We start from the raw sequence: 17,320 nt of genomic DNA on the forward strand, positions 1-17,320 counted from the left end.
TTGTTTTCTGTCAGTTGTAGGACTTGAACTCAGGACCTGGGTGCTGTCCCTGAGCTTTTTTGCTCATGGTTAATGCTCTACCACTTTGAACCCAACTTCACTTCCAGTATTCTAGTGGTTAATTGAAGATAAGAGTTTCACGAACTTTCCTTCTCAGGACTTTCCTTCTCCCATCTGGCTTCAAACCTTGATCCTCAGATCTCAACCTTCTGAGCAGCTAGGATTACAGGCATGAGGTAAGAGTGCCTGGCTGCTGCTGCTGCTGTTGCTCCTCTTCCTCCTCCTTCCCCTCCTTCCCCTCCTCTTTTTTTTTTTTTTTTCTTCTGGTCCTGGGGCTTGAACTCAAAGCCTGGGCACTGTCCCTGCAGCAACACTTCCAGCTTGTTGGTGGTTAATTGGAGATGAGTCTCATGGACTTCATTGCCTAGGCTGGCTTCAAACTTTAGTCCTCAGATCTCAACCTCCTGAGTAGCTAAGATTATAGCTATGAGCCACCACTGCTAGGCTTAATTTCAGCTTTTTGCTGGTTAATTGGAGATAAGAGTCTCTTGGATTTGTCTGCCTAACCTTGCTTTTCACCTCAATTCTCAGCTCTCAGGCTTCTGAATAGCTAGGATTATCAGCATGAGGGACCTGTGCCTGGGTCTAGCATTTTTTAACAATAAAAAAATTAAACATCTCACACATATAATTGTTGCTACTCAAGAGGCTGATGTTTGGGCTGGGGATATGGCCTAGTGGCAAGAGTGCTTGCCTCATATACATGAGGCCCTGGGTTCAATTCCCCAGCACCACATATACAGAAAATGGCCAGAAGTGGCGCTGTGGCTCAAGTGGCAGAGTGCTAGCCTTGAGCAAAAAGAAGCCAGGGACAGTGCTCAGGCCCTGAGTCCAAGCCCCAGGACTGGCAAAAAAAAAAAAAAAAAGAGGCTGATATTTGAGGATCAAAGTTTGAAGCCACCTGGGGCAGAAAAGTCTGAGACTTACCTTCAGTTAACCAGCAAAAAGCTGGAACTGGAGTCATGGCTTAAGTGGTAGATTGTTTCAATTGAAGAAGGCAAGCAAAAGCATGAAGCTCTGAGTTCAAGCCCCAGTACCATCACACGTTCATGCATGTGTACACACACACACACACACACACACACACACACACTTATTTTAAAAAATAAAATTGTACTAAGACAAAAATCTACTTAAAATGTTTACCTTAATATAATAAAGGGTTGCTGCTGATGTAAATATGTACCAAAAGGAGATGATCTACTACTGATTTATACCCCATCCTGTTCTAAAGTGATTTTAAGAAAACTCATTCATAACAAAATATGACATTGACATATGTCATAAAAATAAGTAAAGATTCTAGGGCAACAGACAGTTGAGTGATGGGCCACAGATTTTACTGAGCTTTCTAGAAGCCAAAGTAAAAGAACTTAACTTGTACTCATATGATAAAATACTGACTTGCTCATGAAAAGCAATTACTGTAGTACAAAGATGAAAAGAGACATTTCCTTGTGGGTCTCCAAGAGAGGATCCCGTGTAGGACAGAAAATGTTCATTTTTCTAGCCTAACAAAACAGCATCCAGCCTTATAGAGTCAAGTCTTACACAGATAATAGTTTGATGAATACTATTTGTGGTGGAATAAGGAGGATTGCCATGAATGGGTGGTCCACTATACTGAAGGATTCACTCTAGGAAGTGTATCTTTTATTAAATTTTATTAAATCATTTTTGTACTGGTTCTGAGATTTGAAGTCAGGGCATAGGCACTGTCCTGGCTAGCACTCTACCACTTGAGCCATACTTCCACTTCTAGCTATTTTTTTGGTAATTAATTGAAGATAAGAATTTCATGGACTTTCCTGCCCATGCTAGCTTTGAGCCTTAGGTCTCAACCTCCTGAGTATCTAGGATTACAGGTATGAGCCCACCAATGCCAAGCTTTTCTTTTTTTTTTTTTGCCAGTCCTGGGCCTTGGACTCAGGGTCTGAGCACTGTCCCTGGCTTCTGTTTGCTCAAGGCTAGCACTCTGCCACTTGAGCCACAGCGCCACTTCTGGCCATTTTCTATATATCTGGTGCTGGGGAACTGAACCCAGGGCTTCATGTATGCGGGACAAGCGTTCTTGCCACTAGGCCATATTCCCAGCCCCTGCCAAGCTTTTCTTTTAGCATTTATTAATTGTATAAAGTGGCCTTATTGTGGGAGGTTGTTTGTTTGACAGTACTGAGGGTTGAACCCTATGCCTTGTGCTTGAATGGCTAGCATTCTGCCACTTGAACCACACCTCTAACCCCTTTTTGCCTTGGTTATCTTCAAGATAGTCTCAGTTTATATCCTGGGCACCCTGTGTTATCAATAGCTTCACTGTGTTGCGAGGGAAAACAGGTATATATCAGTGCACCTACTTGCTGCTTTCCCTGTGGATAGGGTAACAGATTCTATCATACCCAGCCATTGGTGGAGATGGAGTCTTACAAACTTTTTTGCCTGGGCTGGCCTTAATCTAGAATCCCCAAGATCTCCACATCCCAAGTAAGATTACAATCTTGAACCACTGTATGCAGCTTATTGTAACTTTGATAAGATTCACCCCAAAAGATATGCTGTAGATATTCAAATTATGGTTCTCAGCTAGTGTGTTAACTTACCCTAGTGTCCTTCAAGTTTTCACAGATTGGTACTGAATTTGTTTTCTTGCCACTGTTTGGAATTGAACCAAGAGCTTCACATCTGATAGGCAAAAATTTACCATTGAAGGTATACCTCTGGCCCTGAATTTTTATTAATATGTTGCATTTATTCTTGCTACAGTTGAGGACCCTAACTTCCGAGAAACTTGTGATGTAGTGGTATTGGATATGCCCTGCAGCAGCCCCCAGCGATGCCTGGCAGGAGGCAAGAGGTGCCACTTGGGCTGGACTGAAGAGAATTAACGTTGGATTGACTGAAGTCTCTGTAAATATTCCCTCACATTACATTTTGGTAAGTACTGTGGAGAGCAACTAGTCTGATCTAGGCTCGTGTACTTTAGTAGATAACTAGTAGAGTTGACAGCTTCATCAGGTAAGATATTTCACTAGAAGACTCATCTCCACACATGTGAGAAGAAGAATGGGGAGCCCTGTTAACATTTTCCTTATGAGCTAGCACAGTGGTTCAAGCTTACAATTCTAGCTTCTGGGAAGTAGAGATCAGAATTGAAGTTCAAAGCCAGCTTAGGCAAAAATTAATGAGAGCACATCTCATCCAATAAAACTCTAGTGGATGGCACATAAACCTGTCATCCTAGCTATGTAGGAGATATAAATAGGAGATTTATTAGTCTAGGCTGGCCTGGGCAAAAAAATGTAAGACCCTATTTGAAAAATACATGAAGTAGCTGAGTGCTAGTGGCTCACACCTGTAATCCTAGCTAGTCAGGAGACTGAGATCTGAAATCATGGTTCGAACCCAGCCCAGGTAAGAAAGTCCATGAGGGGCTGGGAATATGGCCTAGTGGCAAGACTGCTTGCCTCGCATACATGAAGCCCTGGATTCGATTCCCCAGCACCACATATATAGAAAACGGCCAGAAGTGGCGCTGTGGCTCAAGTGACAAAGTGCTAGTCTTGAGCAAAAAGAAGCCAGGGACAGTGCTCAGGCCCTGAGTCCAAGGCCCAGGACTGGCAAAAAACAAAAGCAAAAACAAAAAAAGAAAGTCCATGAGACTCTTATCTCCAATTAACCACCAGAAAACTGGAAGTGGAGCTGTGGCTCAAAGAGGGCACTATCCTTGAGCAAAAGAGCTCAGGGACAGAGCCCAGGCCCTGAGTTCAAGCCCCACAACTGACTAAAAAAAGAAAAGAATGAAAACCCCAAAGCAAAATTGGTAGGGGTACAGTTCAGGTAGTAGATTACCAGCTTAGCAAGTAGGAGACTCTGTTAAAACCCAGGTAGTACTGAAGAATAGACAAAGAGGGCTGGGAATATGGCCTAGTGGCAAGAGTGCTTGCCTCCTACACATGAAGCTCTCTGTTCGATTCCCCAGCACCACATATATGGAAAACAGCCAGAAGGGGCGCTGTGGCTCAGGTGGCAGAGTGCTAGCCTTGAGCGGGAAGAAGCCAGGGACGGTGCTCAGGCCCTGAGTCCAAGGCCCAGGACTGGCCAAAAAAAAAAAAAAAAAAAAAAGACAAAAAAGACAAAAAAAAAAAAAAAAAACAGAAAAGAAATGCTGGAGGGCTGGGGATGTGGCCTAGTGGCAAGAGTGCCTGCCTCATATACATGAGGCCCTGGGTTCGATTCCCCAGCACCACATATACAGAAAATGGCCAGAAGTGGCGCTGTGGCTCAAGTAGCAGAGTGCTAGCCTTGAGCAAAAAGAAGCCAGGGACAGTGCTCAGGCCATGAGTCCAAGCCCCAGGACTGGCCAAAAAAAAAAAAGAAATGCTGTATTTATATTGTAAAGGAGTCACAATAGCTCTTTAAATTGCTCCATGTATTCAGTATAACTCAGTTTTTAAAAAGGCTTTTCAATGATGATTTTTAATTTTTGGCAGTGCAGAGGTTTGAACTCAGACTGTTATACTCACTTAGCTTACTTGCTCACAACTGGCTCTCTGCTACTTGAGTCACACTTCCAGCCTTACTTTTTACTAGTTATTTTGGAGATGGATTTTGACAGACTTTTCTGTGTAGTCTAGTTTTGAATGGTATTTCAGCTTCTTGAGTAATTAAGATTACAGGTGTGAGCCACCAGTACCTGGCTCCTGGACACCCCCTCCCTCTCCCTCTCCCTCTCCCTCTCCCCCTCTTTCCTTCTCTCCCTCTGCATCTCTGCATGTGTGGGGAGGAGGGTACTATCCCTGAGGTTTTGTTTTGTGTGTGTGTGTGTGTGTGTGTGTGTGTGTGTGTGTGTACTTGAGGCTATTGTTCTGCCACTCGAGCCACAGCTCCACTTCCAGCTTTTGGGTGGTTAATTGGAAATGAGCATCGCATGGAGTTTTCCTGCCCCAGCAACCTTGAACTGCGATCCTCAGATCCCCATCTCCTGAGAAGCTAGGATTACTGGTGTGAGCCATGAGCACCTGGCTTGATTGTTTTATTTTAATAAGAAAACATTAGGGGCAGGCAGGATGGCTCACACCTATAATCCTAGATACTCAGGAGGCTGAGATCTAAGGATCACAGTTCACAGCCAACCTGGGTAGACAAAAAGCTGCAAGTAGAAATGTGGCTCAAGTATTAGAGTGTCAGTCATGAGGGGAAAAGAAGCCAAGCAAGAGCAGGAGGCTCTGGGTTCAACCTCCTACCCCCAATAAAATCATCTGTGAATTCACAAATATGAAATGACAAAAGTATCCAGCACCACTATGACTGTTTTCTGTGACCTTTTCCATTCTAGGTTCTCTTTGTTTTTTAGCCTAGCCACCTTTGTCCCTTTCCAGGAAGGAGCTCCTATAGCAGCACTGGCAGGCCTTGTCTCCCCCGAGTCTTTGGCATTGCTGTCAGCCAGAGAACTGGCCAGCTTTCCCAGGCTGAGGAGTCTGCAATAGAACTCTCCTTCACAACCATTAGTGTCTAGTTTCCCCACAACATTCTGTTTAAGATGCATGGAGAATATGGACTGCAAGAGAATATGATTCCTTTTTTCCCCTAGAATCAATTCCTCAAATTTAGAACCGAGCTTTAACTTGTCTGATACCAAGTTTCATTTCTTGTTTAAGGCTGTTTCTGATGCTTGGTATCTATTCTTGCAGCTACAAAGATGGTAATAAATCTTTGTCTTCCGCAATTCAGACCAAGAATTCACTGCAACAAGGTAAAGTGAATATTTACACATAAGTATTCAGTATATATTTTCTCCATATTCTTTTGTGTATGTGGACTTGATTCAGGCTTACTATACTTTCACCTTTAGATTACCAGATAGGTAAGCATGGGGCAGACATACCTCTAGAAGCGTAAAGCATAGAGCTATAACTCATTTTGTGTGGGGATTTTGTCACTGTGTGATCCCTCAGGTGATTAATTCTAGTGCTACTCAAAGGCATAGTGAAAGTAGAAATATTCTTTTCCCCTACTTCTTTTACTAATCCCTTTTTGTTAGTTTATTTGTTTTGAGACAGAGTCTTACTATGTAACTTAAGCTGTTCTAGAAGTCATTCACGATCCTTCTGCCAAAACCGCCTGAGTGCTAGTATTACAGGAGTGAGCTTCCACACCTGACTATCTTTTGCTAATTTCTAATGCTAGAAGCAATAGTTGGTATTTGTAGTTTAGATTCCTCACTATATATTACTGAATGTTTTGTTCTGTTTTGTTTTGCTTGACACAGGGTTTACTATGTAGTACAGGCTGGCCTCAAACTCATATCATCCTGCCTCAGCCTCCCATGTGCTAGTGTTACCGTCATGTGCCACCATGCTCGGCTTGCCATTTATTTAAATTTACATAGAAATTTTAAAAAATTAAGACAGAATGTATATAACCTAACTTTTAGTCCTCCTGTCTCAGCATCCCAAATGCTGGGATTACAGATGTCCACCCCACGTCCAGCTTGAGTAGAGTTTTATGGCTCCCATTACTTGGGGAGTTGCCTATAGCTTTTGGTGTGATTTGGGGTACTTTACAAAAAAAAAAAAAAACTTAGACAATTCAGTTCAGTAGAGGAAATTTGAAAGTGAGGAACTTTAAACTTCTTTAAGGAGGTTTTTGGTTTTTTTTAAGAAGTAAACTTTTAACTAGTTAATCAGGGGCCTAAGATCCAGAGATTATGGTTCAAAACCCGCACAGAAAGAAAAGCCTGTGATACTCTCATTTGCAGTTAATGATCAAAAAGCCAGTCTGGAGGCATTGTAGTAGAGGACCAGCCATGAGTGAAAAAGCTAAACAAGAGTGTGAGGGCCTCAGTTTGAACCACTGTACTGGTGAAAAAGAAAGAAAGAAAGAAAGAAAGAAAGAAAGAAAGAAAGAAAGAAAGAAAGAAAGAAAGAAAGAAAGAAAGAAAGAAAGAAAGAAAGAAAGAAAGAAAGAAAGAAAGAAAGAAAGAAAGAAAGAAAGAAAGAGGGAGGGAGGGAGGGAGGGAAGGAGGGAAGGAAGGAAGGAAGGAAGGAAGGAAAAAGTGACATTAAAGATAGATGACAACTCAGCTGCTCCCTAATTCTTGAAAACCAGTTGTTTTCATTTGGATTAATGTATGTCCTATATGTCATTAAATCTAGATATCAGCAGATGGTTATGAAGTTGAAAATCTCATCTCTGAAGACCTCACAAAAAGAAGCCATGGTTTTAGGACAGAGTATTTTATTAAGCCACCAGTCTATGTGACAGTTTCCTTTCCTTTCAATGTAGAAATTTGTAGGATTATCTTAGACCTCACAGCTGGGGGAGGCCAGAATGTCACTGGCCTGGAAATGTACACATCTGCCTTATCCAGCAGAGCCTCTTGGAGTTCATCTGAGTGCCAGGCCCTGGGCCTAACTGAGCCATCTGTCCCAGACAAGGAAGCCTTCACCTTGGTAGGCAAAGTCTTACTGAAAAACCAGAACCAAGTGGTGTTCAGCCACAGGGGCTTCAAGACCAGGCCACCTTTTAGCCCAGTGGAAGTCACACTGCCCTCTCCTGCTGCTGCTATAACTCAGGAGCTGTGGAATAAGGGAGCTCTTTCCCTTAGCCACGTGTCCCACCTCAAGATCTGCATCACCCACGTGACAGGCAGTGGCATTCCTTGCATCAAACGGCTGGAAGTGTGGGGTCAGCCAGCCAAGACCTGCTCTCAAGATGTGATAGACAGTGTTCTGTTGGTGGCTTCGGAGAGCCTGCCTCAAGACTTGGCTTTTCAGACCCCCGCCTTGCCCATGGAAAGTGAGTGTGTCCCTGGGGGCCAGTCTGAGCACCCACAGGACCCCTCGGGCCTCCAGGGACTGGCTAAGGAGATTCAGGATGTACCTGAGGAGTTTCTGGATCCCATCACCCTGGAGATCATGACTTGCCCCATGCTTCTGCCCTCTGGCAAGGTCATCGACCAGAGCACTCTGGAAAAGTGCAACCGTAGTGAAGCTGCGTGGGGTCGAGTGCCCAGCGACCCTTTCACAGGGGTAGCCTTTACTCCACACTCCCAGCCCCTGCCGCACACTTCCCTGAAAGCCCGGATAGATCATTTCCTGCTCCAGCACTCCATCCCTGGCTGCCATCTACTTGGGAGAGCACAGACTGCATCAGCACTGACCCCTTCTATCATTGCCCTGCCCTCTCGGAAAAGGAAGCTGGAGCAGGCTGGACAGGCCTCGGACAGCAGCTGTGGTGCAAATCCTTCCTGTTTCTCTAGCATAAACCCTCTGGTCTCACCCACTACCTCAGAACACACCACCAAGAAGATGAAAGCCATCAGTGAGCTTGGCCTGACACACATGGACTGTTCAACAGGTAACCCCCTGTCCTATGTCCATGGCCTGTGGCCGTTAGCTTATCCTCCTTAGCAGTATGCTTTGTGGCTTAATTTGTCAGGCTACTGCCCATGCTTCTTTCTCATTCTGTAAGATCCCATGGAGGGGCTGTATGTGTTTTCTATGCCTTGACTCCATCTGTATTTTCCCCCCTCCATCTAGTGTAGTCACACTGGTGGGCTTGCTTGCCTCAGGCTCCCTTTTGTGCCATGGCCAGGTCAACACTCTTCTGGCTCCAATCTCCTCTGGTCAAACCTGGGAGGAGAGACACTAGTCCCTCAGAGCAGACTAGGTTTTCTGTTGACATCTTTCTGGCTCCTCAGGTATCAATGAGCTCCAGGGTATTTTTTGGCCTTCACAGAGGAGCACTGATAGAGGTGCCTTACCTCCCCATGAGCCGCCATAGCACCCAGAAAAGTAGGAAGGTTCCAGCTTGGAAAGAAAAGTCACCTCAAAGCAGCAGGCTGCAGTGTTCCTGAGTATGAGATTTAGGCCTCTGGGCTTCCTGCCTCTTCCCTAGCACTTTGCCATTGGTGACCTCTGAAGCCCAACACTTGGTGGCTTTGCTTGAGCTTGGCTTAAGCCCAACTCACCCTGCCCAACTCCATGCGCCATGCACCCAGTTTAGGAGCCGTTGCTGAACCCCATATTCATGTTCAGCCCCTAAGGCCCTACAGGAAAGAGTATTGTGGTTTTCATGTGTTCTAAATAAGACTGACCAGGAATATATTAAATCTAGTAAAAGACAGGAGGAGCAAAAAAAAACAAGAAACTATAAATTAAAAAATGTCTTTTCAGCCAAGGACAGTCTGAGCAGAAAGTCTAGAGAGCCTTGATGATTTAGGGAGAATACTGATTAAAACAGAGAATAGGGCTGGGGATATAGCCTAGTGGCAAGAGTGCCTGCCTCGGATACACGAGGCCCTAGGTTCGATTCCCCAGCACCACATATACAGAAAACGGCCAGAAGTGGCGCTGTGGCTCAAGTGGCAGAGTGCTAGCCTTGAGCGGGAAGAAGCCAGGGACAGTTGCTCAGGCCCTGAGTCCAAGGTCCAGGAATGGCCAAAAAAAAAAAAAACAAAAACAAAAAAACAGAGAATAGAGAAAATTGGTAAGATTTCTCAACTACAAAATTGAAACAAACAGGAATCTTTGGAATATAAGATTAGGTAAGAGTTTTAAAGGTGATTTCACAAAAGAAGTTTATACTGCTTTGTTATTATACTGTTTTAACTAAGCCTTAGCATCAGCTTTTTAAAAATAATATATTCATATAGTTTTAAAAATTGGGGCTGGGGATATGGCCTAGTGGCAAGAGTGCTTGCCTCGTATACATGAGGCCCTGGGTTCAATTCCCCAGCACCACATATACAGAAAATGGCCAGAAGTGGCGCTGTGGCTCAAGTGGCAGAGTGCTAGCCTTGAGCAAAAAGAAGCTAGGGACAGTGCTCAGGCCCTGAGTCCAAGCCCCAGGACTGGCCAAAAAAAATAAATAAATAAATAAATAAATAAAAATTGAAAAAAGGGGCTGGGGATATGGCCTAGTGGCAAGAGTGCCTGCCTCATATACATGAGGCCCTGGGTTCGATTCCCCAGCACCACATATACAGAAAATGGCCAGAAGTGGCGCTGTGGCTCAAGTGGCAGAGTGCTAGCCTTGAGCAAAAAGAAGCCAGGGACAGTGCTCAGGCCCTGAGTCCAAGCCCCAGGACTGGCCAAAAAAAAATTGTTTTTTGAAAAAAAATTTATCCATATAAAATGAAACAACCATCTTCCTCTATCCTCCTTTTGGTGGGCAGTTAGGTTGTTTCACATTTGGGAGCTAAGAATAGTGTTGTTGATGGGGCTGGGAATGTGTTTTAGTGGTAGAGTGCTTGCCTAGCATGCATGAAGCCCTGGGTTCAATTCCTCAGTACCACGTAAACAGAAAAAGTCAGAAAGGGCACTGTGGCACAAGTGCTGATCTTGAGCAAAAGGAAGCCAGGGACAATGCTCAGGCCGAGTTCAAGCCCCAGGACTGGCAAAAAACAAAACAAAACAAAAAAATAGTGTTGCCCAGAATTAACGTTGTACAAATAAATTTCCCATCTTTGCAGATGTAGGACATGATCCTAGAATTGGAATTTCTGAGTCAAAGGATATAGATTCTTACGTTGGATAGATGTTGGTGAATTGCCCTTGGTGAATTGCCCTTTGGACCCCCTCACCAGTGATGTGAAATTCCTCACGGCTGCACTAACAGTATTGGCAAATGTTCACACTCTTAGTTGATAGGTTAAACAATGTCTTATATTGCTTTAATTTCAAACCTTTTATTAGTGAGCCTTGAGCATTCCTTGCATGATTAAAAAAAAAATCAGCCTGTGCTTCTCTTCCTGTGAGCTATTTCAACTGGGAATTTATATTTGTTTTGAAATAGGATCTTGCAGTGTAGCCTATGCTGGCCTCAAACTCTCCATCCTCCTCTCAATGTCCTCCTGTCTCAGCCTCCCAAGTGCTGAGATTACAAGTATGTACCACTTCACTTAGTCTCCTTTCCCAATTTGTCTTTTTTTCTTTTTCTTGGCAGTTCCAGACCAAAACTTGAACTCAATACCTGACACTTTTACTCATTAGTTAGCACTCTGCCAACTGAGCCATGCTTCCAACCCCCATCCCAATTTCTCTTAGTTGTTGATCTTTTTCTTAATTATTCCTAGGAACTTTTTTTTTTTGCCAATCCTGGGGCTTGAACTTGAGCTTCTTTTTGCTCAAGGCTAGCACTCTACCACTTGAGCCACAGTGCCACTTCTGGCTTTTTCTGTGTATGTGATGCCGAGGAATTGAACCCAGGGCTTCATGTGCTAGGCAAGCACTCTACCACTAAGCTACAATACCAGCCCCAAGAACTCTTTATATATTGTGAAATCTAGTCCTTTATCTTTGATGTGAGCTGAAAATACATTTCCCTAGTTTGTTGTCAGATGACAGACAAGAGCAAGGCTTTTGTGTAATTTTTTTTTTGCTTCATAAAAAGAATCTGGAAATATTTGTTTTCTATAGTCTGAAACAATTTCTTAGTATTGAACTAATCTATACTTTACATGTTTGGAGACTGTCCTGGATAACAAACAGTCTATGGTACTATGAAAGATAGCTTAACAGTTTTTTCCTAATTAAAATTAGTTTAAATTTGGTCATTCTTTAATTTCCATTTTTTCTCTAGGAGGCTGTGCAAATACTGTGCATTATAATCACTGTTATCTGGATTTGAGAATAAATTTTAGCTAACAAGATCCCTAGAAATGGCTGGAAGCATGTTAAGTACAGTAGGATCAGATGGGAAGAAAAATACTCCACCCCATCTCACATGGAGGTCTCTGTGGTGTTGGCCTTGACAGGCTTGGAGACACAGAGCCACACTAAGAGTGCTCCTTTAAGGCCCACGTTGTCTTTGTATGTACTGTAAACTATAATAAAACATGCTACTACTTTTGGGGGGACAGTCTTGCAGATTCCGCCACCAGGCAAGTCCCCAAGAAAGGGGAGCCCTTTCTTGCCTAGCTATAGCTTGGCTTTTTGTTGCTCACTTAACCCAGATGGTGATAGCCTGGTCAGAGTGAATAACCAAGTTAGACTACATGTTTTACTTACCAGCAGAGAAAGGACATAGCCTCTGGAGTGGGCAAGCAAGCAATCCTGCAGGGATGGGAACCTCAGAAGGGAGGAATTACATAAACAGAAGACTGTTTGCTGGGGAAGAAAAATAGAGGCAGGGGGCAGGAATACAGAGCCTGCCCATTGCGTTTCCCATTTCCTTGGCCAGCAGGGAGGCCTTTATAGAAAGGCGTATTCAAGGGGTGGAGATTTATTTAGCTCAGTGGTAGGGTACTTACCCTAGGGTACAAAGCCCTGGTACCATTTCCCCCACTCCATAAAAAAGAAAAAGAAAAAGAAAAAAGAAAGGCAGCTGTAGTTCTCCAGCAGTGCCACAAGGTGGCCCCCTCCTGCCCAACTATTAGGGTTCCCTAGGCTGTGCCTTCATGTGGAGACAGGAAGAAGAAGGAATTTCTTTTCTTTTCTTCTTCTTTTTTTTTTTTTTTTCACCAGTCCTGGGGCTTGAACTCCTCATCTGAGCACTGTCCCTGACTTCTTTTTACTCAAGGCTAGCACTCTATCACTTGAGCCACAGTGCCACCTCTGGCTTTTTCTGTTTGTGTGGTGCTGAGGAATCGAACCCAGGGCTTCATGCATGCTAGGCAAGCACTCTACCACTAAGCCACATTCCCAGTCCAGGAAGAAGGAGTTTATTTATTTATTATTTCTGTAGTGGGAAGAGCTATTTTGTAGTCCTCAGAAGACTTGTGGCTTCTCTTGCCAAACCTCTCTCTGGATGTTGTATGGTCTGCATATCTCTTGACAGGTCCAGTGACCCATGAGCAGAAGCTGTCACAAAGCTTGGAAGTTGCCTTGAGGTCCACCCTTGGCTCCATGCCCTCCTTCACCACCCGGCTGACCCGGGGGCAGCTCCAGCACCTGGGCACCAGAGGGACCAGCACTTCTGGGAGGCCAGGCGCCATCTCTGGTAACATGGGCCAGCCATCTGCTAGGGGTCTTACGACGAGTGGCTTGTCTGTCTGTGCAGGATGCTGGGCCTGGTCTCTTGGGGTTCTGTGGGTCTGCCTGACTAGCTCCTCTTTCATTGTAATTCTCTCTCCTTTCTTCAGGGAGAGGTGAGGGGCTACCTAGGCAGTTGACTCTTCACAGTCAGCCCTGTCATTCTGTGGACTCAGGCCTGCCTAAGTCCTGAGTCCTGAGTCCTGAGTCCTGCTGTGTTTTCTTCATAAGAGCCAATGTTCATAATTCTTTCCTGAGGATTTTTGAAGTAGCAGGGTGGGTAGTATTGATATTTGAACTCAGAGTCTTGAGCATGCTTAGACAAGTGCATTACCACTTGAGCCAGCCCTTTTGCTTTTAGTTTGGGGGTTTTGTGCTTTTTCCCAGGCAGCCCTTAGGCTATGATCCTCCTGTCTTCACCTCCTGAGTAGCTGGGATTACAGGCATACACCACGATGTCTGACACCTCTCTTTTTATTTTCCTAATCTAGTCTTGTCTCCCATCCAAAATCTCTTATCAACATAGAAGGGTAGTGGTATACTAAAATTTGTTAAGCTACAGATGAGAAGACCTGGATGGAATGCTGGGGTATGTTATATGATGAAACTGCAGCATGTACTTGATGACTCCTGCTGATGCAAACCTGTGCCTTCTGCTGTGGTCTAGATTCTAGACCATCTCCCTGTCTCCCTTCTGCCCATTCTAATTGTTTAAACCTTAAGGGTAACCAAGAACCTGCCTGTCAGAGTGATCAGATAACTTGATGCTCATGGCTTCCCAGATACTCAGGAAGCTGAGATCTGAAGATTGATGTTTGAAGCCATTCTGAGCAAGAAAGTCTGTGAGACTCTTACCTTGAAAATAACAAGTAAAAAGGAGAGCTAGAGGCATGGGTAATTAGTAGACCACCAGCTGAGCAAGCACAAAGTTCTGAGTTCAAACTCTGGTGTTGGCAAAAAAAAAAAAAAAAAGTGACTGGCAGCTTTCCCTCCTAGCATCCTGTGGTGTAACAGCGAAGTGTCAGGTTTTATCTTGGCTTTCAGATGGCGTGCCTTCTGTCCTCACTGGTCTCCCTTCAGATGGTGTGCCTTCCTTGTCCTCAGTGGTCTCCCTTCCCTTTTTTTTGGCTAGTCGTAGGACTTGAACTGTAGGCCTGGGCACTGTCCCTAAGCTCCTTCTTGCTCAAGGCTAGTGCTCTACCACTTTAGTTACAGCACTGGCTTTTTCTGTGATTAATTGGAATTGAAGATGAGTCTCATAGACTTTCCTGCTCAGCCTGGCTTTAAACCACGATCCTCAGATATCAGCCTCTCCTGAGTAGGATTCCAGGCCTCACTGAGCCACCGGCATCTAGCTCCCTTCACTTTCCATTGCCAACTTCCCTCTCTCCCACACTCTGGCCCTGGACCCTCTTCTCTCTGTACTCTGTCAGCCTAGTGAAAGTTCATTTGTCTAATACTGCCCCTGTAGTTCCTGCTTCTCCTTGAGCTTAGACCCCTGTCTCTGACAGCTACTACCTAGCCTCCTCTCTTCTCACAGGTATCACAGTTAATCATTCTGGTTTGCTGTCCTGTCTGCCCTCCAAGGCTTTCCTCTACCCTTCTTCACTTGGGTAAAGAACGATTTCTTTCTCCTGGGTGAGCCTTTGACACGGAAGTCTTCCTTGGTTTCCTTCAAGTCCACACCCTGATATCCCATGAAGTAGTCCCCTTCACACTCCTCTACAGTACATCTCAGATTAGTCTCTGCTGGGATTCCCTGGGCCGCCACTCTGGTGCCAGCTCCTGCTGTCTCTCCTCTAGTCCTTGCAGTAGCTTCTGCTGGCTCCCTACAGCCACCGTGTTCATTGCCGCCATCCTGTTCACGAGTCAGAGAGGTCTTAGTAAAATGTAAACAGGGTCATGGTGCTCCACTGCTTCCAGTCCCCCTATAGCATGACATTGAACTTAAAGTAGAATCTGACCTCCTGGGGTCCTGCATGCTATACATATATATGTGTATATATTACACACACACACACACACACACACACACACACACACACACACAATCATACTGTCACTCACTGGTCACATCCTATGTCTTTTTCTTTTTGCATTTCAGTCCTTTGTTTTCTACTTATTTATTTTTTTTTTTTTACTAGTCCTGGGGCTTGAACTCTGGGGCCTGAGCACTGTCCCTGGCTTCTTTCTGCACAAGACTAGCACTCTGCCACTTGAGCCACTGTGCCCTTTCTGGCCTTTTCTGTTTATGTGGTGCTGAGGAATCAAGCCCAGGGCTTCATGTATACAAGGCAAGCACTCTACCACTAGGCCATATTCCCAGCCCTGTTTTCTACTTTTTTTTTTTTTTTTGCCAGTCCTGGGCTTTGGACTCAGGGCCTGAGCACTGTCCCTGGTTTCTTTTTGCTCAAGGCTAACACTCTGCACTTGAGCCACAGCGCCACTTCTGGCCATTTTCTATATATGTGGTGCTTGGGGAATCAAACCCAGGGTTTCATGTATACAAGGCAAGCACTCTTGCTACTAGGCCATATTCCCAGCCCCGCTGTGTTCTACTTTTGAAATTGCCTCTGGGGTTTGAAATTGCCTCTGAAACTCTGGGACTTCTGGTTTGTGCTAAAGAGAACTAGGGCATTTTATGTTTGTGACACAGTGCAGCTCTAGGTATGTTTTGTTGTTTTTTGGTGTCAGTACTCAGGTTTGAACTCTGGGCCTCAATCTCTTGCAGGGCACTGTACCACTTAGGCCATGCCTCCAGTTTAAGTTTGTTTGCTGGTTAATTAGAGATGAGAGTCTCTTGGATTTCTCTGTTCTGGCTTACTTCAAACTGTGACCTTCAGATCTCAGCCTTCTTCTGAGTAGCTAGGATTCTTGGCATGAGCCACCAGTACCTGGCAGGTATGATATTAAGACTAGTGGAAAATGACTTCTCACAGTGCATCTGTGGGCCAGACAGATCTTAGAAGCATGTTGCATAAAGTCTGCATCAGTAAATAGTAGTAAATGTCTTTCCTTCTGCTTTCATTCCTCCTCCATTCTCACCTCCCTCCTGTCTTCTCCCTCCTTCCTTCCTCCATTTTTGAAGATCACCAGTAAGGAATCTCTGTAACTCATATTCTTCCTTTCTTTCTTTTTTGTGACATTACTGGGGATGAGAGCCAGGGCAGTCTCCCTTAGCTTTTTTCACTCAAGGCTGGTGCTCTACCACTGAGCCATACCTCCACCTCTAGCTTTTTTTTGCTGGCTGACTGGAGATAAGAATCACAGATTTCTTAGCAGGTTGGCTGCAAACCGTGTCCTCAGATCTAAGTCTCCTGAGTAACTAGGATGACAGGCATTATACTGGTGCCCTGCTGATTTGTGTGATTCTTGGCTAATATGCATGTGAGAGACACCCCATTTCTTGTAGGTTGCTTCATGTTTGGCTTAAGGGAAACCCCCAAAGCCAGGCACTTTTTCACCTGCAGCCCCGGGGGTATTGAGGCAGGGCAGCACTGCATCCCATTGCAGCTTGTGCTCTAAGACAAGCTACATGTCTTAGTAGGCATTCTCTTTGTGTAGATGTCAGACCCATTTATCACATGCTGAATGAGCTCCACTCTGAAGTGTTTTGCTAAGCCCTGAGGAGAAAGAATCTCATGTGTGGTCCGACTCGAGTGCTTTCTAAGGCACAGCCATGTAGCTGGTGGCATGAGAAGAGCTGAGGGCTCCAGAGCACAGGAAAGGCGCAATAGGCCTCTCTAGTAGACCTGGAGGCTATGTTATCTGAGCCACAGGGAACTACAGGTGCAATGTCAGGAGACCAGCAGCCTCCAGCTGTACAGAAGTGATTTGAAATGACTGGACCCTAAAGGACCAGCATGGGTGTGAAGGCAGGGAGGCTGGACCGGCCATGCAAGGGCTGGAGGAGCGCCCCAGGTCGTATGAAGAAGTGCAGGATCAGGTTTTGCTGGTGAGGCAGTCACAGTTTCAAGGAGAGATGGTGAGGACACAACTGCAGGAGAGTAAGCCAGGGAGGAAGAGACAGCCTGGGTAGTAACAATGGAAGTAGATAGAGGGGAGGAGCTTGGGGCTTAAACATTTCTAGAGCAGAGTGGTTTCAAGTGCCTTTGGGATCCCCCAGTTGGTGGTAACTGGGAATGAAGAGTTGGACTCCCCAGAAGAAGGGAAGAAGCCTAGGGCCCCAGGGAAGGAAGAGTCACCAGTGAGGCTGGTGGGGATTAGGGAGTGCTCCCCTCACTCTGGAGGCCCTGTGGGAGTCATGCAGGGGAGGAGCTGCCCAAGAG

At 45.1% G+C, this 17,320-nt stretch overlaps 1 protein-coding gene across 7 annotated transcripts in view; it reads left to right on the forward strand.

Annotated features, from left to right (window-relative positions):
• The window catches only part of Ubox5 (U-box domain containing 5), a 40,090-nt gene that overhangs the window by 21,646 nt on the left and 1,124 nt on the right, over positions 1–17,320 (forward strand). For 4 of the 7 annotated variants that reach the window (XM_048348903.1, XM_048348901.1, XM_048348908.1 and 1 more), the window contains exons 2-5: positions 2,821–2,991; positions 5,748–5,809; positions 7,212–8,415; positions 12,838–12,999. In XM_048348903.1, the coding sequence (XP_048204860.1) occupies positions 5,756–5,809; positions 7,212–8,415; positions 12,838–12,999 (1,420 nt within the window). In that variant the 5' untranslated portion in view covers positions 2,821–2,991; positions 5,748–5,755. Of the gene's footprint in view, positions 1–2,165; positions 2,992–5,647; positions 5,810–7,211; positions 8,416–12,837; positions 13,000–17,320 lie in introns of all 7 variants that reach the window. The other 3 variants (XM_048348906.1, XM_048348904.1, XM_048348907.1) reach the window with 3 other exon arrangements.

The sequence above is a fragment of the Perognathus longimembris genome, chromosome 6 (genome assembly GCF_023159225.1).
Source record: "Perognathus longimembris pacificus isolate PPM17 chromosome 6, ASM2315922v1, whole genome shotgun sequence".
In the NCBI taxonomy this organism is placed as follows: Eukaryota; Metazoa; Chordata; class Mammalia; order Rodentia; family Heteromyidae; genus Perognathus; species Perognathus longimembris.